Below are 27,319 nucleotides of genomic sequence, written 5' to 3'. Positions count from 1 at the left end.
AGGCAGGGGAGGGAGGTTCCAAAAGTGGTGAAACCTACATTTTGCTGTTTTCCAGGTTATTCATATATACTATAGTGGAAGGACTATTGTATTCATCAGTTACACCATCCTAAAACTATACTAACTTTAAAAATGGGACATAGCTTTATAATATTGTAGTATAAAGTTTCTCTCTGACCCCACAGATTTAACTGCAAAAAGTTTATTATGAATTTTTAAATGGAATATTTCTTAAAGTTATACTTATTTCTTGGCATTGTATCAAAAATGTTCTCGCATATTAAAACAAGCTCATACCAAATACTAACATGAGGGTTTTATCTTACCAGATGATTCTCTAATGTCATATGTCAAGTAATAAACACATTCAAAATTTCATTTGGAAAAGGAAGATGAAAATGTAATCTGCAAATCATATTTTTCTCCTGAAAACTAGCCAATTTTGAATAACAAACAAATGCTCTCCTTTAAAAAACATGCTATCACTATGACTAACCAAACAGGGAGTAAAATTTATTTAGTTTTTGATGAGCACTAGTTGTTGGCAATGATGAATAACAGTGCCATGAAACCCAAAAGCTGTAAAGAATCTTAAGGACAATGATGATTTTTGTAGACGCTTCTCCAACTCTGCTTCTGCAAACATATTATATATTAAAAATTTGTATTAGAGAATTTTATGGTTCTATTTCCTATCATGTGTGCTTGCTGGGTTTTGTGCTTAAGTGACATTAAGTTTATTTTTGGCACAAAATGTTTTGACACTCATTACACACATTTACTTCCATATATCTCACACAAAATCCGAGTGTAAGCAGTATAATGAAGTCTGTTTTTAATGTGACAGGAAAAAAATGTAGCTCAAGCATAAAACATTAAAAAAACCCTTCAAAGTCAGATTTACACTCTCAGATCATCTTCTAATATGGAGAGATAAAGTTTCATGGTGATAAAGTAAACATGAGAAAAACATGTCTCCCTCAAAATTTCATTTATGCACTATTCCCAGCTAAGTTTAATGTTTTTTATTCCCAGAAGGTTATATTCAGTAAATCCCCAAATTGGGAAGTAGAAAGTGTGTAAGTAATGGCCAAATGGCACTTATTTTCTTGTATTAAGACCATGTTAAATTATTTGAAATTACAAGATGTTGAAGATAAATATAGATCAATAAAAAATTCTGAATGTATGGTAGTTCTATTATTCCATGAACATTTCCCTTCCACAGAATCAGTTTTCCAATGCAATTACAACCAGAGAGATAGTGAAGCACAGTGAAAAAAAAAATTCAAGTTTTAGAGTCAACAGAATTGGGTTTGGGTCCTATATTGGAGTCTCAGCAATGCTGTGTGAATCTGCACAAGTTTCTTAATTTTTCTTGAGTCTCAGTTCCCTCATTTCTAAAATATGGGGATAACATTATTTTCTCTGCCCTATAATGCAGTGGTTGTATGATCTACATACTGAAATTTGGAAGTTTCGAACACATAACTACTAAATACTTAGATATATAACAATATAAACCTTGTATCGTTCTATAGAAATGAAAATATAAAACAGGAAGCATAATAAATGCTTTAGGTAAAATTAATCGGGGCTGATGAGAAAGAAGCCAGAACAAAGCAAATAGGGCCAAATGATCTGGAAGGGGTCCAAGGTGGATCCCACATAAAGATTTTTAGCCAGCCTATCCTTGCTGGAAAGCCCCAGATATTATTTTAACTGATGTCTGAATCTGCTATTGATAACTCTTAATATAATGAGCCACTGGGCAAAGGTAATCAACAGTAGTAGGTAAACAACATAGCTGATCCATGCCACTGGAATGATGTCTAACAATTATCTAGGTATCTTTTCAAGGTAAAAATCAATAAAAGCCAAACCCTGCACTCTTTAGGTATGATTTGTTTAATTTATAAAATGTAAATTTAGTTTATAAAACGTCCAAAACATACAGTTAAAAAGAGGTGACTCTGTACATCAGATGGCTACTTTCTGACGTTTCAGAATATGATCAGTAGAAGCAACTATTGAATATCAGCTCTAACGTATATCTTCCAATATATATATTAAATTTACTTTCATGTAAATTTGTATTTATCCTTTATCAGTTGTTGTATATCGAAAAGACTTAAAAATACACACGTATACACAGACACAGATACACACACATATAGACATCTGAACCGCTTAACTAAGCTTAGCTGCGGTGTAGAATTTTGTTTCTAACGTTATCAGAAAGGTTTAATTTTTAAAATACCATCACTATGAAGTAGATTAAAAAACAAAACTGAAGTAGCTCTTTAAAATTTATCTTGAGGGGTGCCTGGCTGCCTTACTTGGAAGTACGTGCGACTCTTCATCTCAGGGTCATGAGTTTGAGCCCCACATTGGGGGTAGAGATTATTTATATAAATAAACTTAAACAAATTTATCTTGAGATAAAGATACTTATGATTCTTTTTATAAGGAACAGAGACAATTGTAAGTAGACACCTCTGTTTTCCACTAAGAGAATCACTCTCAGCTAACAGGCTGGGTAGCCCAGTGGAAGAGACCAGGCAGGGCTTGGAGAGACCTTGAAGAGTGTAGGCAAGTTACTTAATTCAGTTTTACTTTCATTGCCTGCAAAATGGGCATTTACATTACCTACATTTCCAGGTTGTTGTGAGAAATTTATAATAATGTATTAAAGAGTAGTTAGCACAGGGCCTGCTCGCTTATCGTCTATATTCAATAAATTGTAATAGCAATTGTTACTGGCAACAAAGTGATATGGTTTTCTAGCAATAGACTAATGCTCAGCTTAAAGAACTTCTTACCAACGCCTAGAGAAAGCTTATTTTTCTTTTATAACACATATATATTTTTTGCAATCATCCATTGCTAATTCTTTAATAAATATTAGATATTGACACCCACTGGTTTGATATATAAGATCTCAAACAAGAGAATGAGAGAACACATGTAATCATGATTTACCTGTTATAAAGTTTATCATAGTTTTCCTTTAAAAGTTCCCGTTCCTTTTCTAAATCATTAATTCTATCCTGCAGCTAAAATGAAAAGAAAATGACACATTAGGTGATTATCGAATAAAATCACATGGGGGTAAAATAACATGAGAGGAGGCTAAGATGTTTTAGTCTTGACTTCTAGATTGCAGCTGCTAACTAGTCAACTTTTATTGTCTGTATTTAATTTAGTATTGATTTTTTTCCAAGTTGTTAAGTAAACATGAAATTAATATTTCTGTTTTAATTTAGTAGAAACGTATGCATTGCTTTATGGTGACATGTGCCAAAACTCAATAAAGAATGTGTTAAAAGTTTGCTGTGAAGTCTGGGAAACATAGTATTTTTTACTTTCCCCCCTGATGAATTCCATCATTATATTCATTTTGTATTAATTTTCAATTGGCCCATAAAAAATAAAAGGATTAACTTTTCTTTTGGTTCGTGGTTCAAACAAATTGTGTCAATCACAATTCACTCTGAAGACAAAATTTCTTACGTTACCTGGAATTTACAAAGATCCAGTAGCACATCTTCTAAATAAATGAATGAATAAATAAAATCGTATACCTTGTTTTATCCTAAAGAATATTTTTAGAAATAAACTCAGGATAAACATCATAGCTTTATGGCTAAAATGTAGCTTTATGTATTTATTCCTAGCATTCATGTTTAAGTTTTATTCACCAGTATATTTTGTAGTTACAACCTTTTCCCGTGGGTCATTATTCTTAAAATTCATTTCCATGTTCATAATTCCCTTTTGATGCTAGTTTGAGACACAGTAAGGATTCTCTAAAGATCAGAACAGAATGTAGGCATCTTATTTCATTACCATGCTCTTTAAGAACAAGTTTAAAAGACGACAGAAAGAGACTGTGCTAGCTGGAAGGCACGAGTAACAACACTAATAGAGAGATGAGTTTCCAAACAACTTCCTAGAAAAGAAAGGAAATAATTTCACAGAACTGCTGAAGTTGCAGAACACAATATACTTCTCTTCAGAAACAGATGTGTATTCGTCTAACGTGGTCTTGGTATCTCAAATGGCTAATCGGATGTTAAGGCTGAGAAAGTTAGGTTCCACAGTAAGTTGCAAAATGTTGTGTGTTCTTTTTCCTCAAGAGTCAATCCTTTAGGTAAACAGTGGTTATCAGCACATTTGTAAATATTTTTAGGCACTGAGTTGGCATGAAGTTTAGGAACTTTTTTGGAATGTCTCTATTTTACTTTTTTGAAACAGTGACAGAGAAGTTTGAACGCAAGGAACGGCTAATAAATTTTTCGGAGCTTACCTCTTCTATTCTTCTTTCAGAAAATGTCATGGAATGTAACTGTTTCTCAAGACTGCAGCATTTTAAACGCTGCTCCTTGAGCTGCCTATTTAGTTCATCCCCATTTGCCATCAAGGCATCATGGCTGATCCGGAGACTTCTTTGCTTCTAAAAAACAAAAAGAAAATCTTTTTGAAATTAATTTTGGATTCTGCGTTAAATAAGTGATTACAATTTTATAAGTGAATTTACTTCTAAAGCGCACATTAGACAATTCGTTCTTCACCTCACAATGTATATGTGCTACTTGTCCATGGAGACACTCTTGACCCAAGTGTATCATTAGGGGAAAAAAAATATAGAGTTTTCTTAGCACAGAGTCACATAATGCAAACTTTTTGTCCTTTATTTTATTTCCTCCTAGTTTTTGACTGGTTCATTAGTGACCAGTGAGTAAATTAGTTTTAGCAATTTTTTTTTTTCTTTCTGCTGTGGTTACAGTGGTTGGACATGCTGTCTAAAAATGCTGCCACATGGGTCAAAATAAATGTTGACCATAGATAATCAAACTTGAAAGGATTTGTCACCACAGCACATAAACAGCCTAACAGAAGGTTGTTTTAATACAATTAGGTTGAAATTTTCAATGCAGTAAAATAGTTACTGAAGTCTTCTTAATTTTTTACAACAGATTTTTATTTTCATTTATTTATTTTTAAGTAATCTCTATGCCCAACGTGGGGCCTGAACTCACCACTCTGACCCACCCAGCCAGACATCCCAATTTCTTAATTTTTAAAATGGCATTTATGAATATGTTTTGAATTCAAATGTATGTTCTTAAATGCCTCATGCTTTTTTTAATAGATAAAAAGATGATCATACTGAAGTCTTTTCACAGAGACCATACAACCATAACATGTAATGGCTCATCTGCTAATTAGTATCACTTATGTTCTACTGAAGTTCTCCAATCACTTAAAGGAAACATGGCTATTGAGTAACTTGAGTCCAATTTTTGTTAATCTTGGTATTATCATAGCACGCTATCTTTAACCAGCTTTTCCTGGGCTTCCTACCTCATTCATTGAAGCTGTTGGTCTGAACCTCTCAAATCTTTACCCAATATCAATCCCTCAGAGAGGAACCTGTGTCATGGCAGACACCTGACCTAACAAGGTCTTTGAACAAATACCTGGCAGCACTGTTAAATGGAAGCCAAAATGGTCAAAGTGACAAGAGAAGGTAAGCTCACTTTTTATTTCCTTTCCTAATTCCCCATGTTAGAAATGGCCCTCAGCTCCATGTTTTCTTAATCTCCCTCTTTTATCTCTAGGCAGACAGTGCTATTATCTCCATTCTCCAATTCCTCTTCTCTCTTTCATAAACTCTCACATTTATATGGAAGGCAGTTATTACTTCACATTTAATTGGGGGGGGAATACTAACCAGAATACATTTTAAAAATATTTATCTAATTCAATAGTAAATTTAGGTTTCAGAAGACCCTATGCTTTCCATCAATTTACTGCTTTCCTTGTCTCAGTACTTCAAAGAAAGTACTGCTTAATATGAATTCTGCTCATCTGGAATGATTTGGAGTTCATTAATTCCAGAACTTATGTTAATTATGCAGTGCCAATAAATAGGCATCTTCTGATGGCACATTCCTGTGGGGCCACAGTCCTAAGGCAGCCAGGATGAAGAGTCCCAAGTATTGTCAACCTGAATGGTCAAGATTTAAAAAAGTACCCTGATAGTTGACATGATGGGTACTCAAATATTTTGTGATAATAGATAGTGACAAAACAAAACACATCAAAGAAACATTGAACAAAACCTGATTACTCGTATTTTTTTTTTAAAAGATTTTATTTATTCATTGGACAGAGACAGAGACAGAGAGAGAGGGAACACAAGCAGAGGGAGTGGAGGAGGGAGAAGCAGGCTTCCTGCCGAGCAGGGAGCCCGATGTGGGGCTCGATCCCAGGACCCTGGGATCATGACCTGAGCGGAAGGCAGACGCTTAACGGCTGAGCCACCCAGGCGCCCCTGATTACTCGTATTTTTAACTTGATCTATCTTGGATATCTCATAAATGCTTATAACTGAAGATAGATGGAAAGACATCTAACCCTTCAGTGCTATGTGCCCATATGAATTCGGATAAAAGGAGTTAAAAATACATTTTCTTGGCATGAGATAATATATGATAAATATGTTTTATTTTGAGATGACACAGATATTTATGAAAAGTCCAGTTATTTCTTTAGTCATTAAGTTATAAATTACAAGTAATATATAAAGTGAAATCATACACATTTAAGAAAAAGAGCATCTTTAAAAATAACTTTTTAGTGTTACTACCATTCTATTTAAAAAATACAACTGAAACACTATCTTTGATAGTGTACCTATGTATACACTTTGTGTACACATAGATAACTTTGTATTTATGTATCACCATAATAAAATAAATGATCACAGTACCTCTTGAAGCTGAATAAATTTTCCTTCCATTACTGAAAGAGCATTGCTTTTCTCCACTAGTTGTTTATGAAGCTTAATCATTTCTACATTGTCCCGAATGTTTGACCTTCAACAGTGTATTTAAGAAAAAGAGAGACAGAGTAAAAAAAATGCAAGGCAAAAGAAAAAAATCTGTGGTTGAATCACAATTTTTCATTGAAACGTTACCTAGGTTTTTAGTTTATTATACACTTAGGGTAGATTTATTATTTAAAACAACCAATCATTGTTCTTTAACTTTTATACTCATAGACTCTCAGAGTTTGAAGGGAGACTCAAATGTGAGGACCTGTGTCACCTCTACCACAACTGATAATAAGCACTTAAAACCCTTTCACAGCATCCTGAAAGATGGTGCAAAAGGACATCAGTCCATAGCACAGCAATCCTCCCACCCCCCAAACTTCACACTTATTTTAAGGAGGACGATCACACTATTTTTCCCTAAGAGAAAAATATGAAAGCCACTCATCTTCCTACCACTCCCTTGAAACAAATGGTATCATAAGATTACCATTTATTGGAGTTTCCTCCTGGAGTTTCAACTTTTCAAAATATTTCCCAAAAAAGTGACTTAGCATTTTATACTAATAATGCCCAAAGCTGGCATTTAAATATGTTGCAGATGTGCCTTTAGCTGTAAGAGATCATTTAACGTCCACAGGGTATATAGAAACTCTATATGCTGCAATACTAGTTTGTATTTTTCCTACTGAGATTAAAGCAAATGTAGAATTTAACAGGAAGATCTTGTTAAAGGTTAATCATGGATCTAAATGAATACCCGTTTTCAAAAGACATTTACTTTCCCAAAAGAGAAAGGCTCCTTAATTTCATACGTTTTACATTCATAAGTATTTTAAAAATTGTGAAGCTCAGTTTTAGACTTCATTTCTTTAAAAAAATAAACCTAAACATTTTAAATTCAGAAACGTATTTCAGGATTTAAAGTAAGTAATTTTACTTCCAAAACTTATCTAGTATACACATATTGGAAAAATTGTCACAATGCCCTACTGGAACCAGAAAATGGACTACAAAGCTCACACATCTGTAAACCAGCTGAGGACTTGAAATACTTAATTTTCCTCTTTGATATTTGAAAGTTCATTGTATTTTGGCATCGGACAGTTAGTCGTCCTCACACAGAAGATAAACAAGTCCAAGAACCTGGATCTTACCCAGGATACAGTCTTAACACAATGTTAAAATAATTATGTGTCTAAAACACGTTATCTAGTAGTTCTGAGCACACATTCAGCAGTACACTCACTATTCCTCCCCACAACATGCTCTTTACTCACTAAAAAAAATTACAGTATGAAGGGAAAATATATTTTACATAAGTCTAATAAAGAAGATATTCACTTTTTCATAATTAGTTGTCAAAATATAACTTAATCTGCTTTCCCCAGAATTACTTGGCTTGACCACTCAATGGTGACAGTTATTGACATGGAAGGACAGAATGCTATTCAAATAATTTCAAGTCTTTTCTTATATTTTCAGTTGTCTCTGACATTTTATTCTTCTTGTTTTTAAGTATTTTAATATTTTCAAGAAGATACATGTATATATATGCATATATATATATTTGGGTAATAATTACTTAATATATTAACAAAGAATTAAGCCCCAATAATCAATTCAGCCACACAGGGTCATAGAAATAAGAGGTTCTAATTTTGAATTTTCTTTGTTAGGCGAAGGCTGGTAAGCATCTTTCAAAAACTTTTCAGTGTGGTTTAACTGGTGGATGTTTTCCTGAATATTTTCCCAAACTCCTTGAAGATTAAACTTTTCAAAATGCCAACAAAAGTGACTTAGTATTTTATGCTAATAATGCACAACAGGTGGGTACAAATACAACTTCAGTAGCAGTTAGAGAACAACAAAAATAATGTGGTCCTTTAAATAAAAAGTCAGTTTGCTTGGGAGTATACCTAATCTGGGATAATGCAACACCTCTAAGTCTTTAATGATTATTTTCAAGTGTCTTCAGGAGCTTCATCTGTAAGAGTCATTATTATGATTTGGTATTTTTAAAAAAAGATTTGAGAGAGCGAGTGAGAGAGAAAGAGCACACAAGCGGGAGGGGCAAAGGGAGAGAGAATCTGAAGCCGACTCAGAGCTAAGCGTGGAGCCCGACGAAGGGCTCAGTCTCACAACCCTGAGATCACAACCTGAGCCAAAACCAAGAGCCACCCAGGTGCCCCTATAGTTAGATACTTTTAGAAGGTAATGGTGGGAAGGAAAGGATGGCCGGCTGTTCAGCTGAAAGTGCTGACATAAAAGATCAAAATCAACAAAGTGGTAAATGTGGTCTGGCCTTTAGGAAGGTGTACAATGGAAAATCGTCTCAAACCTGACAAACGACTCAACATTCTTCATAGATGAAATATGATAAAAAAAAAATAAGGGTTGATTGAGAGGGAAAAGAGGGAAAGGAATGTCACAAAAAGCTGACAAAGAATGTGAGGATGATGGAGGCAAGAGGGGGCTAGAGTTGGTGCTTAGAGGCTTGTCCTAGACCTCTGTGCACTAGGAGGAGGGCCTCAGGTTGGTTTCCTTTTTTATAATTTTCTAAGCAGTGTTTTAAGTGACCACCAAATCATGCTTTCTTGCTCTCTTTCATGCACGGTGATGGGAACATCAAATTTTCAGGATGATGATGTTCTAACAGAAAGAACAATCCATGGTAAAAGCATTCAGATGAACTCTGACAGTCATGCAACAATTCATACATGCTGCATTACACATGGTGAAATGATCTGCAAACAGATATCAAGCAGTCTAATTATGTGCTTTGTAAAAATAAATTTCTCAAATTTTTCAACAAGGATTTTGCAAAAAACCTTGGACAAGTAAGTTGGAAAATGTGGTTTCTTTTCTTTTTCTTGTTTTTTTTTTTATAGACATATTATTTAGAATTATGATCAAATCTTCTAAAACTATTGGAAGAGTTGTTGGCCCATCTCTAGATTAAAAACAAACTGAAATAAATTAGATTTTATGTTGAAAAAAGTAATCCAGTTCAACAACCTATGTGCCAAGTTTCCCTCATATAATTGGAAACAGTCAAGCAAAAAACTCTGAAAAAGGAATTTCTAATGGAAGGCTTGAAAACACTTGACTCCAGCTTTGCTACTGGGTGCCATAATAAATCCAGAAACTTAAAACCTCAGATACACAGGAGAAGGAAAAACTTTCAGTGGAGCTATGTAATGTATAGTCTAATATGAAATCTTGAGAAGCAAAAATCTTTCCTCCAGTGAAAGATTCTTATACTTCATTCCCCAGGCATATAACTCTCTCACACTACCCGCCTCCCCCAGCGCCCATCACCATTTTACTCTTTGTTCCAGTAGAGTTTATGAATGCTCAAGAAAGCCTTTCCATTTTTTGAGACAAAAATGTTATAATGTAGTATTCAACACCATTTAGAAGAGAAGACTGTAGAATACAGGAGCTAGGCTATGAGATTCTGGAAAGTAGTTGAGTGAAATATTTATGACAGAATGAAGAGGCTTTTTTTTTTTTTAAGATTATTTATTTATTTATTTGACAGAGAGAGAGATACAGCGAGAGAGGGAACACAAGCAGGGAGAGTGGGAGAGGAAGCAGGCTTCCTGCTGAGCAGGGAGCCCGATGTGGGGCTCGATCCCAGGACCCTGGGACCATGACCTGAGCTCAAGGCAGATGCTTAACTGACTGAGCCACCCAGAAGCCCCCCTCCCTCCCCTTTTTTTAAGAGGCTCTCTTTGATTCATAGTTTTAGGCTGACTAAATTTGGGGGATAAGGTTGAAAACAACCTTAGGTTTAAAACACCTCTACAATTTTTTTTTAAACAGTGGCAGATATTCTGTAAGTGTATTGTTAAAAGCAATGTAGGTCATTCACAGCTTTTACTAGGGGTACACAGACAATAGTCACTAGCAAAGTAACACTACTGAATAAGATTACAGAAGGTTGCTAGTAAATTAACTGGAATAAGTTTCACTAAGAGAGCTGAGAAAAGTTTATTTGAAAGGTAAAAGAGACAAACTGCTACCTTAGTTCATAGGTGAAAATACTGCTCCCTGATTTAAGATTGCATAAAGGAAAAAATTTGTCTGTGTATGTTTATTTGCCTCTGGATCATACCTTTCTTGTGGTGGTGGGTCAAAACAGAAATCAGAGCTCAATATTTTCTTACTCTCAATACCCACAAGGAATGGAGAGAAACAGTTTTGTCAAGCACTCTACATGCAAATAATCACTCTCTTAAGAAAATGGAGGAGGCACTCCCAAGGACTGGTTGGAGACAGGAAGAACTGAAATCCGGGCTGATTTTCTAAAAGGGATCATTCTGAGGATCAAGTTTAATGGATTCCAGCTAGTAGTGGGAATCTGAGAATTACATTCAATATATCAAAAAGCCCAATGGGAAATGTAGGTTTACTAGTAATTAAGTTGCCAAAGTGAAAGTTTTGTATTGTTTTTATTTTTTGATAAAATTGTACCAAGTCCGTTCAATGACGCAGGTTACTTCACAATTATCAGAAGCAACAACTGGCATAATATAGTTCTTTGATGAATAAAAGGGAAAAAAAAACCCTATAAGTTGATTAAATTAATAAATACCCCTTACTTAGTAGATAAAAATCTTTCAGAAACACAAGGAACGAAAGTGTGCTATTTACAAGGTAGGGAGCCACTTACCCGTTTTAGTCTCTTTACTTTACAGCTGAGGTAGCTAACCGAGGCTTAGTGAAGTAAAGAATTTGACCAGAGTCCTTAGTTGAGGGAGCCGCCAGTCAAATCCAATCCTAAGAGATTACTTCTTCCCGTTCTTCTAGGCTGTCTCCTTCCTTGGAGATATTCCTAGTTCTAGCTGTCTCTCCACTCTCAAGTATGCACTAATTCACTAGTTACTATAAATTGTGGTCATTTCTGTGGTTCATATTAAGTGCTGAGAAAACACATCAATCTGCTATCCCAGAAAAATCTTAGATATTATAATAATAATGATGATGATAATAAATAATAATAATAAAAAAACACAGGGATACTTTCCACGGGGGCAAATTCTAAGGGTTTCAAAACAACAGCAAAAGCTTGGTGGATATATTTTTAAAAAATGACAGATCACCTGCCTGTGTAATAATAATGTGTGCATGGTTATCCTTGGCCCCAGTTACTCTTCCATCCAAGGACCAGATGTGCCCTCTAAATTAGGGGGCTGGGCAATCAGACAAATACAAATTGAGGGGCATTCTGCAAACAACTATCAACGGGCTGGAAATGGGGAACCACTCTGGAATAAAAGAAACCTAAAAGACATGACAATTAAATACAATACATGACCCCTAATTGGATACTAGATCAAAACCAAGCTAAACAAACCAAAACTAGCTATTGAAAAAACAAAACAAAACAAAACAAAACAACCAGCTATAAGGGATACAATTGGGAAATTTGAATATGGACTGTGCGTTAGATGATGCTACTGTATTGTCAAGTGTCTTCAGTATGACAGCTATACAGTGGTTATGCAGGAGGATGTCTTTGTTCCTAGAAGACACAGAGAACGAAATGATACATGTGTCTAACTCTCAGATGGGGGCGTGGGAGGGGGAGAGGGAGGGCAGGAAGGAGAGAGGGTGGGAGAGGAGAGCAAAGTGCTCATGCATGTGCGTGCAGAAGGCAGAACAGGTTTCTGTCATTCACAAAAACACAAAGACATAAAACGTATGTGAGTGTTCACGTGACTATTCCTACAACTTTTCTGTAGGTGTGCGGTTTTTCAAAATAAAAATCTGGGGAAGAACTTAAGAGTATCAGGAAGTAACCCTGTGTGTGCCCAGAAGGGAAAGATGGGAGCCCCCAGAGCCAAGCTGTTTCTTACACTGCATGGCTGCAAAAGGATTCTCTAAGATATGACAGTCTGCTGTCAACCAAAGGGAAGAGGGCCAGTCAGAGTGTCTGGAACATTTATAGGTTAAATTTCTTCCACTGGGATATGATGGAACTTACATGATTTTTAATTAAGAAGGTAAACACCCTAACATTTACTAAAAAAACCACTTAGTACAAACTAGTTACACATTTGGTAAGAGTATAAATACTTTTGGAGTTGAAAAAGCTAATAAAAGGTAAAATCATTCTGATTTTAATGTTCATGTACATGTGTTCACTGGTTACTGCTTTGCATTTAATTTAAGACGGCCTTTTTAATAAGCAGAAAATGTGCATTTTTATATTGTTTAAATTTTAATATGGATTTTTGTTCAAAACAACACAGACATTCAGGCTACTTGTAAATGATACAAGATTTTTTGCTAATGAGGCATTATGTAGAACATATGCAAAAATCACAACTCAGTCTTCCAAAATAGACCACAATAACAGGAAAAAACATGATTTTAATAAAAAAGAACAGCACTGGGCTTTTACTTCAAAGCAATTAAGGGCTTTGGATAACCAAAAGTTTATGTCAAGTTGATGCCAAACCAAACTGGTCTATTAAACACATACTATGAAGAGTTTCTGTAATATTCTATGAAAAGGCTCTTTGCCATAAATATCAAGCACCGCACTCTGAAGATTACGACTATGTTAGGTTCATGTTTGAGAACAAGGAGCCCAACATCCTGATCAGACTTCTAGAATTTCAAATTTGAAATAATGTATCCGTGAAAGAGAAGTTTAAATATGTTTTCCATTTTGTGATTTTTCTTTACAGTAAATTATACCAAGTTTTATATTCTCTCCAACCTTTTTTTCAACAGTTTTCCATTAGTCTCAAAAAATTGTTGTTACACATAAAATTTTGAGCTATGTGTAAACATACAAGAAAAAAAAGACTTAAAGACCTTTATTGGAAGTCATTTCTTCAGTTTTCAACAACTGTATTTCAAGGAACAATGTGCTATTTACTAAAGGTACCTTTCCTTTCTAAGCAAATAACGTGATTTTCAATATTATAAAATCATTGAGGTAGGATACAAATTGGTTTATTTCTTTGGCCTCTTCGACAAAAGCTCCTTTACCTATAAAACTCATTTTGTCTTACTTCTAATTCCTGATGTGGCAAAAGAGACTGTTATCAAGTGAATAATATAGTTCCCTAAGGAGGGCCTTAGTTGAGTTTTTAAGGTGAACTCGTCTAGGTGTATATGTTGGTGTCTCTTGTTGACAATATTTATAGGAGAAACCATGCAAGCCTATCACTCCATTTCTTCTGCTGTTCTAGTCCTGGATGGAAGGACTTTTGGATCTGTCTTTTAATGAACACTGAACACTTCAGTTCCTAGACGATCATATCCCTTTGGAAGAGGCAATGGCCAACACAGTGTCCATCTTACTCTTTGGGAATTCAAGAAATGTAACAGAGGAAGTAGTCTCTGATAACCTAGTACTCAGCTGTTGAGTAAAGGTGATAGAGGTGGACTCTAAGCTTGGGCTTGGTCTAAGCATAGAATTTTTATATTTAGATAACTTAAATATGGCTGTTAGCAATTTATTAAGATCACATTCAGTGTTGGGGTCTGGTCCTTTAGCACTGTTCCTCATAAGGAATCATGCCTTGGTTTTCCAAGAAGACCAAGTCTAATCAGTTCTTCTTCCTAGAGGAACAGAGATAACTCCTAGGTATTCAAGCTGGTTCAAAGCCAGGATTCAAACTGTATCACCTAATATAATTCTCAAAAATACTCAGGTTTCTTTTGCCCTGCCCTTAGAAGGGCATATAAATATCACTAAATATACAGAATTTTATTATGTAATTTAACTTTATATATTATCAGAGATAATACTAATCTTTTGAATCTTTGAAATATAAAGCCTCTTATATATTTTCAGCCCACTTTATTGTTTTTAAAATAAGTCTCATATGATGCATCCTTTCCTAGTTTTTTCAAATATTACCATGGCAGGTTAGTTTGTTAAAGGAGGATTAAACTCTGAATCCAAGATGAGAAACTAGAAAATCATATTGGTTTTTCTAAAGGAGAACCTAGCCACATAAGCATCAGATCATATACACTGGAGAGGGAAAAACAGATAGAGGACCGAGGTCTGGTTTAAAAAACACTGAGAAATAAGAGACACAAGAGATGTCAAATGCAATGTGTAGACCTCATGTGAATTCCATTTCAAACAAACAGGGGAGACACGTTCAGGAAGTTTGAATGTAGACTGGTTGTTAGAGGGTATCAAGGAATTGCCGTTAATTTTTTCATGTGCGATAATGGCATGGTGTTATGTTTAAAAAAATTGCCGATCAGAGATATATACTGGAGTATTCCTAGGAGAGATGACATCTTATCTGGCTGGGGTTAATTAACTGAAGAAAATAAAGGTGAAGGGACAGGTGAAGTAAGACTGGGCACATGTTACTGATTGTTTAAGCTAAGTGCTGGGTACCTGGCAATTTAATGCACCACTCCCTCCACTTCTGGGTATCCTTGGTCCAAGAAAACAAACAGAAAGGCAAGAAAAGGAAACAAAGGGAAAGAAAAAAGGAAGGAAGGGGAGAATGACTCAAGGAAGAATATAGTAAGAAGATAAAGTCTTGTTGGAAACACAGTGTGGAAGTACAAAACAGGAGAAAGGCATTAGGAACCAAAAATGACAGAGGAGGATGCGAAAGAAAATACAGTTCATTATAAAATATCCAAAATGAAGAGGCAGCAAGGAGACTGCTGAAGGGTCCCACCGGACTCCACAATAATCAACGGAATTTGAAGCAAATTTTGAATGTTAGGAGAGGTAACAAACATCTTTTTGGGACTCAAAAAACTGGTACCATGTTATGGAATTTTTTTAACTTTGAAAAAAATTATATGAGGCTGGACTTATTCACAAGATGTGTCAACAGCAGGGTCCTTGTCACGCATATTTCCCTTGGTAGGTGCAACCAAATGGCATCAGAACTTCCTGCAGTTATGGTAAGTGCAACAAATGGACAAATGAGTGGGGGAAACAAGATGAGGCAGAGTAGGTTAGGGAAAAATGCCCTTCCACTCGAGCTGTTGAGAGCAGTTAGTAGGTCTAGAGTAGGCTTATATGAAGAATGTTAAGTGAAAACATGATTTTTAAAATAGGCTAGACTTATCCTTCTATGGCACATGATAAAGTATTTTAAACTAATTTTGACCTTATCAAAGTGATATTTCTGTTTTAACATACCTTTGATCTGTAGCCTGCTGTTCTCGAAGCTGAAGAAGAGATAACTCAATTTCATTTTCTTTTCTCCTCAACTGAGTTTTCAGGATCTCAGCCAAGTGCTCTAACTCTTCAATCTGGCCTCTCTGCGACTGAATAACATTTTCTCTGAAATAAAGAACCTTTACAAGAATTTGTAGTTTGAGGAAAAACCTGCAATATTCAAGATCAGTAAAAAGAAAGTTCTTCATAATAAAGAGCAAGCTAAAAATTTTAGCTTAAGTGCCTCTGCATATAGTGAATAGATTAAATGGGATGATTTAGAAATGCATATGGAATAATTCAAAATACTCCTTTTTATACAATAATGTCCTAGACGATAACCTGGACTTCGGTTCAATTCAATTCAATTCAGTATTTATTGGTTACCTACTACGTACTCCACAATCTGCGCATCTTCAGATAATTTACACGCTTTTGTTCTTTCCTATGTACATCTGCCTAGATCACTCAATTTAACATTTCAGAGAGAGAGAGCAAGAATTTGCAAAACATAACAGCTTTTTTTTTGCACGTATTTATTTATCTCTACCATGTTTGGCAGCATCCCAGGGTAATAAGCCTCAGGAAACTCCTATGAACCCTGTTTTTTCAGCTGATTAGCAGGTAACAAGATTAGGTTTAGTCTTTTGCTTTTATTCCTTTGCAGGCTAGTCATTGCTGTAACTGGTATTTAAAATATTCAAAAGAAGTAATTTGAAGCCCATATTATTCTTAAGCAACTGTCTAAAGTGTGATGCTATTTCATGTTTTCTTTCCTCATTCAGAATTGTTACTTTTTGATGATCCAGGTGAAGGCCTGTAGGAAAGGTGAAACCTTATCTTCATTTGTGTGACTCACAGACACTGAAACCATAAGGCTTTGATTAACTGGGAAAGTAAGCTAAATGTGGCAGAAGTAACCATAGTATGATGAAGAATGCAGTACCGTAGAATCACAGTGAAACAAAATCTGAAATCCATATGTATTTGATAACTCCAAACTTTTAAGCCACTCCCTCCAGTTTTTTTTTTTAACCGCAAAAAGGCTAATTAATTCAGGATCTAAAAAAAAAATTACCTGTAATTTTTCTGAGAATGGAAATGTTGCCTCTAAAGCTTATACTATTCTAAATGACTGGGCTTTATGCCATTCCTTTGGGGGGAAAATTATAATATAGAGGACTATTCTATAAACCCCTCCACTGATGTAGTTGGTTAAGTTGTTCATTTTCCTCATTTTATTGGAAACATGTTATATAATATCTGTTCTTACCCCATAGATCTAGATGTATTTAGTGGAGCAAATTATTTGTACATAAACCAATTGTGTTTAAAATAAAGAAAAGGGAGGGATCAAAAAAGACATGATCAATAAACAAAGTTCTAAAATGACCACAAAAAGAATACATACAAATTTCTTATTTCTCCTCTGGCTTCCTCAAGTAAACGGTTGCCATATTTTGTAAGCATTGGTTGTAGAGTTTCTGCTACATCGACATCTTGGAATCTAATACCTAAAAGTCAATCAGTAAGATTATAAAAGTGAAGTTGGGAAAGAAGGGCTCTTGATTTGCTATCATGAAGAAATTTGCAATATAAGAAAATTTCTTAAGTACTGAGAGATGTGCTTTATTGTACAGAGATCAGAAATCCATTGCCAAAGGGACTACCATTGGCATTAAATGTACATAGCAGCAGGTATTGCAAATTATACAAACTCTACCATGGAAACCAAATTACTAGAAATATTTTGATTCAACTTATATTTAGGACAACTAAATTCATTTTTTTTTTTAAGATTTTATTTATTTGACAGAGAGAGACATAGCGAGAGCAGGAACACAAGCAGGGGGAGTGGGAGAGGGAGAAGCAGGCCTCCCGCAGAGCAGGGAGCCCGATGCGGGACTCGATCCCAGGATCCTGGGAGCATGACCTGAGCCGAAGGCAAATGCTTAACAACTGAGCCACCCAGGCGCCCCTAAATTCATTTCTGAAAGAACTAAAGTCAGGGCTTTACAATATAAGCTAAAGTATGAAGGAAAAAGATTTCAAAATCTTGACTTTTTTTTTTGGTATTTTTGATATAGATTTTTAAAAAAAATTTTAAGTAGTTATTCACATTCCTTGACCTTATATATTGAACCTTGTCTTCATCTGTGTGACTCACAGATACGTTTAAGTCAAAATGTTTCCTGTACTTTCGTTTATTCCATCTCAATAAGAAAATACATATTTAAACAGAGGTAATTCAAAAAGGGATCACCGATGAGATTCCTTTAAATAAAACATTTTGCTGCTGCCCTTAGAATATTTTTCTTGTAAAAATAGATACATTTTTACAAGTCTGGTCCCATTGTTAAAAATGAGACATAATTTTAGTTATATGACTACTTTACACTTACAAAATAAATTACTAGAGCTTAAGGTAGATAAAATTATGACAAATAATTCAGATTTTTCATGGAGCATAGTCTCAGATATAAGGTACAGATAAAATTCACTCTTTTAAGAAAGTTTATTTTTAATTAGAATGGAACTATTATTTGCTATTTCCAAAATTTTCAACATCTATTGTTGTAGTCCAGACGAAAGACCAGAAAACTGCCTAAAACCATTAAAATAGTTGATTGTGTTAAAATTTGCCAATTTTGGCCGTAATGCTAATTCTTAAGCTTTTCCTACATAAATCATGGAAAAACTAAACATCACTAGAAAAATTATCCTTCCCTCCCTCCCTCCTTCCTTCCTTCCACAGAGAGAGAGAGAGTGAGAGAGGGAACACAAGCAGGAGGCAGTGGGAGAGGGAGAAGCAGGCCTCCCGCCGAGCAGGGAGCCCGATGTGGGGCTCGATCCCAGGACCCTGGGACCATGACCTGAGCCGAAGGCAGATGCTTAACGACTGAGCCACCCAGGCGCTCCATCCTTAAAATAATCTTAAAATTTATTGTGTACCAGTGGTTTGTCAATGGTTACATTTTAAGGCATACACAGCTTATAAGAATCTTTGTTCTACTGGTTCCTCACAATAAGGATTGTTTCTATATTACAACAATCACACCTTAAACCAGTACTTTCCATTCCTTCTCTTGACCAGGAACATATAGAAAAATGGAATATGTGTACCGCAGCTTGGGGGCAAGGCTGCCTGTAGCCAGGGAGAGTCTAGTGTTCTCACCTAGCCATGCTACTCTGTGATACTTCTGACAAGTATGGCGTAAGTCCCAGGCTCAAAGGTGGTCTTGAAGAGGCTATTAAGATTACTAAGGTATCAACCCTGATGATGGTGCCTCAAGTTTATTCAGAAAGATAATGGTTGAGAAAACATTCATCACTATCGAGTGCTTTGTGCAGTTTCTACATCTTGGACTCTGTACCAGACAGCGAAAACAGTCTGAATTACTAAGAGTGTATAAACACAAGGAGAAATTTAAACTTTCTAGTCACATTTTAAAGACTGTGTTGCTCTGTGGCTCCTTTTTTTTTTTCCCTATGGAAGAAACTTCCACCAGACTCTTCTATTTAAACAGCAATTCATAGCAGATTAGTTTGCCACGTTAATCTACAATTTGGGCATTGCTTCTTTATTTAGTATCAAAGACCTTACAGACCTTAGAGATCATCTTGCCCTGCTTCAGTTACAGATGACCAAACTAAGGTTGAGAGAGGGTAACTGACTTTTGGAAGGTAAAATACACTACCATGGAGTTGCTATCTTTTGACCTTTTTTCTCATCTGGTGTTATAACTCCATTTTACAGATGGGAAAAATGAGGCTCTGAGAGGTCAAGTGCTCTCTTCCAAGTAGAAAGTTAATTAGCAGCACAGTATATTTCCTAACTTATAATGTGCTATGATTGCTTTGGTTATATCAAAGTCTACTGCCAGTCTCACAAGCTAGGTGTAGCTGAGCCCTTTCATTCTGCAGCTGCCTCCTGCCTATATGGAGGCCTTACTGAGTTCAAGGGAACTTTGCCTAGGGAAGAGATAGTGTCCACATTTTGGCTTGGAGAAAAGAACAGAAGAAAATTTTCTCCTTTTCTGTTTATATGGCATTTTTTGTCCTCCTTGATGAATTGAAAGTTTTACATGATTTTTTGTGTCCCTCAAAATGTTTGGTCTTTATGTGAAGCATGTTCCAAACGAAGATCAATTGCAGCTACAATTTTAATTCCTTCCCTAGGAGTTGAAATTTAAAAAATGTTACTTAAAATATTTATTGACTTTTCACCTCATTGTAAATAAAGTTTGTCCATGGGTGGGGAGAGTTGGGAATTTTTATTAGAAATATTTAGGTTCTTCCTATTTTAAGTTTCATCTATGCAACTGAACTGCTTTGTGTGGGTAGGTTTTAGGTGATTCATTCTCAAAATGAGGAAAGTGATTGACCTATGATCATTTTTGGAGATGGAGGAGACTTTTATGGTCCCTTGCATAAATCCTTGTATTTTACATGGAAGGAGCAAGTTCAGAATGATTAGATGACTTGTCCAAGGTCACCAGATAGTAAGTAGAGGAGCAAGAACACAATTTTTTAAACCCTTGTTATGTGCACGTTGCGTTGTCATGCTACCTCCATACGATGAGAGATTTAAACAATTCTGCAAATTTTAAAAGAGGTCTTTTGACAAAGAAATTGTGATCATTCAAAACAGAAAGTGTGATCATAAATAAGCAAACTAGCTGGTTTCCCCATTTGCTTGAGTCAGTGTGATTTCTGTGTGCAATACAGAAAACCAATTCAAACTAAACTATTTTATACAGTTTCACACACGTCTCTCATATCAGGATAAATAATTATATTCAGTGTTTTACTCAACAAATAGTTTTCATGTTATTATTAACATTTTATCAAAACGCAAGTCATAAAACTATTTTCCTATTTCTAAAGGTACTTAAAAACCTGAGAAATACAGAAATACTGTGTGTGTGCATGCATGTTAAAACAGCCTACTAAAAGACTTACATTTAGGATTTAATATAAGCTTATTTTACCTTTCCTGGGGCATTCTTGTACGCCTGCATTTTCATGCACTTTTCTACGCCCAGTATTAACACGAGATTGCACATAATTGTATGGTGTTTGCCTGTAATCCTGGATTTGAAGTTGCTGTTTGGCTGAAATGAGTCTGTTTTTGAGGACTTCATTCTGTCTTTCAAGCTCATGAACTTTATCTTGTAGCTGCTCCATCATTTCTTCCATTTCCACATCTCGTCCCAGCCGCTTGGGGCCGCCACTAACCCGCTCATATCTTTTCTTGTCATTAACTAGCCGTATTAACTTGGTGGCCATTCTAGGGAAATAATAAAAAGATGAAAAGGAATGTGAGAAGTCAGCATAAAATGCATTCTGTTGAAAGGAACATAATCACTGTGAGGACTTCAGTGCAGAACCTGAATAATAAATTTCAGGTTTTGATGTAACTATTACTGCCTGTGAAGAATCCTTTGATGATAATTGAAACCACTGGGCAACAATCTGCTTTATAGCACTGACAAATAACAGTTTCCTAAGGCTTATCATTTAAGGTTAGTAAAGAGAGGACACATATTTACTCCATATGTTCCTCAAATGCAATTTTTAACGCATGACCTTATGTAGGAATGCTGTATGCACTTAAATGCAGCTACAGATTGTGGATGTGGTGGGTTATAGATGTGAGCCACAGTAAGTTACAACTTTTGAAAAGTGTGTTAAGACTATGCAGCATGTAGGTGATATGTTTTAGGTGAACTGTTTTCAGGTTCTCTAAGATTAAGACATGTTACAAATACAAAAATGTTAGGATGCATAGGTACACACAGATAAAGAGCCCAAGGAAAAATTCAGAGAAACCAAAACTTGCCACTAAATGTTGCTTAGTGCCCAAGAAACATTCATGTTTAATGGTAGAAAATACTGAGATGCAGAAAGTATTATTTTAATGCTACCTTTAAATTTAGACATAAGTTGTGCTTTTGACATCTTAGGAGTTTATACCTTTCATTCTTTTAAGTTTTGATAAAAACTGGTTAGACAGAACAAAAGACAGAAAGGGCACATGGGGGTGATGTAATATACACGTACGGAAAACATGCCTGACAGTGAATGGAAAAATCTTGGCAGGACAAGAAAGAAAAGGTGGCTTTGATGAGAGACACAAGTTCAAGACTTTACAAAATTGGTCGCACATCTTCAATAGCTGATTCTAGTTTACAGTGAATCTATTTTTATAAAGAGCCAGACGGAGATTGAAAATAAAAACTCACTTCATTTTTCTTTAAACAGGGTTTGCTTTATTTTAGCATGGTTATGGACAGAAGCTTTTACTTAAGAGAACAAAAGTGAAATAAAAAAATGCTTAATAGCTTTGGGATGTCATAGAACAACCTTTTTTTGCCCTAAGCAGAGTCTTCTGTAAAAGCAGTAGTAATACATGTCTATCTACACTTCTGGCTACTCGGCCTACAGCATGTGGCATCAGGGAGAGCTACGCATAACATAATCAGTTAAGATTGTTTTCTCTTTCCCTTGAGGCAAATCCATTAAACATGCTTTATAAGGGATATAGAATAATAAAAACCAAGATCCAAGAGTACCACAAACACCCTAGTAAAATAATCAATGGATTAGTTCCTTTTCCACCGAATCCAGAGGATGATATATCATTGGGAAATTTGGGCAGGTATCATAAGCCCAGCAGAGCCACACATTCTATCTAGCCCTTTAATGAGTTTAGGTCCTTTGCCCCGCCCAATGGCTTAGCCATAGAAATATGGTTGCCATCTAACTGAGATGTCAACCTAAGTATCTGAATCTTTTGTTTCAGAGAGACTATCACGGAGATAGAGATCACACTCAAAAGACACAGGTATAATATTAAAAAAAAAAAAGACAACATATGGAGAATAATAAATGACCCAAATTTTTAAGGAAAGAAAAGTACATTAGTAGAGTGGTTTTAAATTCCTTCAAGGATGTTCAAGTAAACTTTCTGTCAAGAAACAAGATTGCATGTTTGTCCAGTAAAAGCAGTAATTTTCATTTGTTTGATGTTATTTTGTGGTATTAACGCATTGTATGTGATCTGGTAAAGTTTGAGTACTTACTTAAAAAGGTGGTTTATCCAATCTACATTTATGCTAATGTGATACTAATTACATCTTAAGGATAAGTTTAAAAGCAGTTCTGGGGCATCTGGCTGGCTCAGTTGGTAGAGCATGCGACTCTTGATCTCGGGGTTGTAAGTTTGAAACCCCATATTGGGTGTGACGATTACTTAAAAATTAAAAAAAAAAAATAAGAGCAGTTCTACATGTGCCTCTAGGTAGTGTCCATGGTGTGAAATTCAGAAGGATTTTAGAGCTTTGGGTCAGAGTGGTCATTGGATCACTGCTCTCAAGGCTAAGTAAAATAACATCGCAGGAGGTTAAATGGCTTGAACATAATACCACAGGCCAGTGGCAGAGAAATAATAGAACACATGCATACAGCTTGACTCCTAGCCGAGTCCTTTTTTCATTAAGCTACATGGCTCATTATTAGGTTGTTTTATATTTTCTGGCTAGGACAAATTACTAATGAGGTCAAGGTTGTGAATTCAATTATTTTAGTGACCAATTAGGCTTACAAAGGAAAAAAAATTGCTCAGTGGTCACAGAGTTCATTCCTCATTCTGATAGGACACGTGTGTGTTACTGGTCAGAAAAGGAATCAGGCAAGTGAGTCACATGTCTTGAAAAAAGACATTACCATGACTCAAAAACGAACTCAAAGTAAAAGCGCCATACACAGTAGGTCAGTGGGTCATTAAAACAAAGTCCACAGAGTAGAACCTGAACTAGAATCACCCCTTTAGGATGCATTCTAAGCAGAATCCTCCCAACCCCCTGCCCCCCATCTTCTTTCTTCCACAGCTGTCTCACCTTTTCATTTTACCTAGAACATGAATATGAATACAGGCCTGTGGAAGCTTACAAATGGGAATGTGCTTTTTTGTTTTTAATGCCACACATTCAGAAGATAGTCAGTGTTTCTTGAACAAGAAGGTATGAAAGAATATCTACTCTTAAGAAGTTATCCCAGCAAAAATTTTTTGCACACAAATCAAGTGACAATGTTTCTTCAGAAACAGTAGACACTCTGAAATCGAGATTCTAGACTCATCCAAGCAAGTTAAACATGTTCCAGCTATTGAAGTGATGTTCTTATTAGTCAACCCCAAATCTTAGGGAACATGCATTCTAACAAATTAGGATAGCTAATTACTTTTTTGAACTTTCATTTTAAACCAAGGCACTTAAAAAACAGATGCTTTGGTCATTTGCTTATTAAACTATAAATATTAAACCATAAGTTATTTATAGATATGATATACTTGTGGCACTCTTTGCTATTAGCTCTTTCTTTCAAATAGCAACTTAAGACATAATAAACACTCATCATCTTTTTGGTTTATTATTCTAGTTTTTAAGATCTTCCACTTTTAAAAATTGTATTTATTTACAACCTGCCTTGTTCCAAAAAAGATTCCAGGTGGAGTTTTCAATTAAGTTTATAAAAAAGCATATCATCCAAACTTTACAGAGTCAGGAGAAAAAGCTAAAAGCTTTTTATCACAACCTTTTAATTTTATCCTCTTGCTTGCGGGCATGCTGTTTAAGCAAAATGTTCTCATCATGCAAACGCAAAAATCTGTCTTCCAGTTCCTCACGACTGATACGTGACACTGCCTGGCGAGACTTCATTGTCCGTGTTGTTGAAGTTTCTGTAAAAATGCCAAGGTAATTAATAGTGGGATTACTTAAAATAGTCTCTAAAAATGATAACTGTTGATATTAATATAATCTCCGATGCACTCATCTTTTTTCCTTTGTGACCCACTATTAAGATTGTTTTAGAAAATATTACAGTGTTGTTTACATCACCAATCACAGGGGAGAATAATAATCCTTGCTATTAAAAGTTTACAAGTAATATTAAGGATTTGAACAATAACGGTATCCATTCAAAATGGTATTTAGGTAACCATTCTTTAAGAATGTAAGATGGAACCCTGATTCAATAAGACTTTTCAACTTACATGCTCAATGTTGAAAAAAACAAAAGTCAGATTATCTAAAAGTATTTTTTTTTTTTTTTTACAGAGGCAAGAGTTATAATTTGGTGAACATAGGATATTTTTCAGAGCTATGTATGGGTTTTGGGTTCTAGAAAATAAACTGTAATTTGCAAGTACAAACAACAAACCTTCAAAAATCATTTATAAGCTATCTTATGTATTATTATTATTTTTTTAAGATTTATTTGACAGAGAGAGAGATAGCAAGAGCAGGAACACAAGCAGGGGGAGTGGGAGAGGGAGAAGCAGGCTTCCCGCCGAGCAGGGAGCCCGATATGGGACTCAGAACCCTGGGATCATGACCTGAGCTGAAGGCAGAAGCTTAAGGACTGAGCCACCCAGGCGCTCTATCTTATGTATTTTTAAAGAACTTTTATGCCTTTTAACATGTGTATATGATTTTTCACATATGCTTAAATTTAGTATTTCCCATATCACTGGCTAATTTGCATTAATCATCCAAAAGAAACAAAGAGCAAGTGGACAAAGGTTAAAGCCCCTATGGCGGGTTACTGAGGACAAGAATTGAACTTAAGGTAGCAAATTCCAATAAATAGCTTTGCACAAGTGACATTTATTTGTATTTGAATACCTAGTACTCCACCAAAGATCTAAAGCAAAGCTTATACATACTTTTTACTTTCAAAAATAAAACCTGTATAGTCAAATTTATCCTTTTCAACGAACAATGCATTGACCACCTTTCTGTGGTAGTTCAAGGTGGCCACTCGAATTGTTCTAATTAACAGGGGTATGAAGACACCTTAGTGGAATATATTTGATATCACAGCAGTCTCAATGACAAATGCAGTAGCATGAGAGCAGAGCTGACACGTAAACAACAAACAAAAACACAACTCTACACTCTGAATTGTTCCTCAAAGCAGTGTTTTTCATTCTCAATTTGAAAGTGACTTTTTAGCTCTAGGGCAACCACTAAGTGATAAAAGGATAAAGGAAACCTTTAATGTATAGTAATTTGATAAAACAAAGTCAGTATCACTTGGATAAACAAACCATTTTGAGATACTCTACTTGAAAGGCAAAATTTTTTAAATATGGCATTTCCCCCCATATAAAATTTAAACATAAAGAAACATTTTAATGGTGAATGTGATTTAAACCAGGCAATTCGGTTTGGAGGCTTGATACTCTCTGTGTAGTTTCCACTGATGTGTGGAATTTTAAAAAGATGATTTATAACAATTCTTTATCAGAACAGAGGGGGATTTTACATTTTCTATGAGCTGTTGATAATTGATGCACGCAGTAAAATACCATATGTTGTTCTAAACTCTCCGTGTTCCTGTTTAGTCCAATCAAGAGCTATATAGTTACTTAAATGGCTTCGTTTGTAAGGATATCAGAAATATTTTAAATTAAAAGAAAAGAAGTTACTGATCAAAGTTCATAACGATAATAAATAACAGCTGGCCATACCTTGTAACCCTCCCATTCCAGAGAGGTTTAGACCTGTATCTTTCACAGGCAGGTCTCCTGCCGTCTCATCAGTGGGACGAGACATGGCCTATCTGTGGAGAAAAGAAAATTCAAATAAGATCTTTCCAACGTATAATATTAACTATGCAATGGAATGGACCAAATAAAATGAATAAAGCATTATGACTTTAACGGACATCTATTGTCCAGATGTGCTGCTTGAAGAAGGTGAAAGCTTCTATTTTAAAAACAATACTACATTCAATCAGTGTTCCTTTCAACAGTATATTTCCTATAGTTTGCTTAGGAAATGAGGTAAGAATATCATTCTTCCTTCTCTCTTTTTATTTCTTGATCTGAACAAAAACAATTCCCGCAAATTTAAGAAATACTTCCTCTCTGTCCCCCACCCCCTTCCCTGCCCCCCAAAGCAAGCAGGTATCTTGGAAAAAACCTAGTCGGAAAACTTGATTCAAACGGTTGTTCTATTATTTACTAGCTGGTCGAGTCACCTAATCTCGCTGAGTTTCATTTCCTTAATTTTATTTTATTATTTTTTTAAAAGTCATTTTACTTTGTTTTATATATATGTATATATATAAACATTTTATTTATTTGTCAGAGAAAGAGAGGGAGCACAAGCAGGTGGAATGGCAGGTAGAGGGAGAAGCAGGCTCCCCGCGGAGCAGGGAGCCCGATGTGGGACTCGATCCCAGGACCCTGAGATCACGACCTGAGCCAAAGGCAGATGCGTAACCGACTGAGCCACCCAGGC

At 35.4% G+C, this 27,319-nt stretch overlaps 1 protein-coding gene across 7 annotated transcripts in view; it reads right to left on the bottom strand.

Annotated features, from left to right (window-relative positions):
- RPGRIP1L (RPGRIP1 like) overlaps positions 1-27,319 on the bottom strand; it is a 94,362-nt gene that overhangs the window by 64,694 nt on the left and 2,349 nt on the right. For 6 of the 7 annotated variants that reach the window (XM_027619641.2, XM_027619646.2, XM_027619645.2 and 3 more), the window contains exons 2-9: positions 26,545-26,636; positions 24,606-24,750; positions 20,999-21,297; positions 17,419-17,521; positions 15,990-16,133; positions 6,779-6,884; positions 4,310-4,456; positions 2,983-3,056 (exon numbers count right to left, since the gene is read on the bottom strand). In XM_027619641.2, the coding sequence (XP_027475442.1) occupies positions 2,983-3,056; positions 4,310-4,456; positions 6,779-6,884; positions 15,990-16,133; positions 17,419-17,521; positions 20,999-21,297; positions 24,606-24,750; positions 26,545-26,629 (1,103 nt within the window). In that variant the 5' untranslated portion in view covers positions 26,630-26,636. Of the gene's footprint in view, positions 1-2,982; positions 3,057-4,309; positions 4,457-6,778; positions 6,885-15,989; positions 16,134-17,418; positions 17,522-20,998; positions 21,298-24,590; positions 24,751-26,544; positions 26,637-27,319 lie in introns of those variants that run through there. The other variant, XM_027619648.1, reaches the window with a different exon arrangement.

The sequence above is a fragment of the Zalophus californianus genome, chromosome 17 (assembly GCF_009762305.2).
Source record: "Zalophus californianus isolate mZalCal1 chromosome 17, mZalCal1.pri.v2, whole genome shotgun sequence".
Classification (NCBI taxonomy): Eukaryota; Metazoa; Chordata; class Mammalia; order Carnivora; family Otariidae; genus Zalophus; species Zalophus californianus.
Note: the sequence above shows the minus strand (reverse complement) of the source record. Positions and strands in the feature narration are given on the sequence as shown.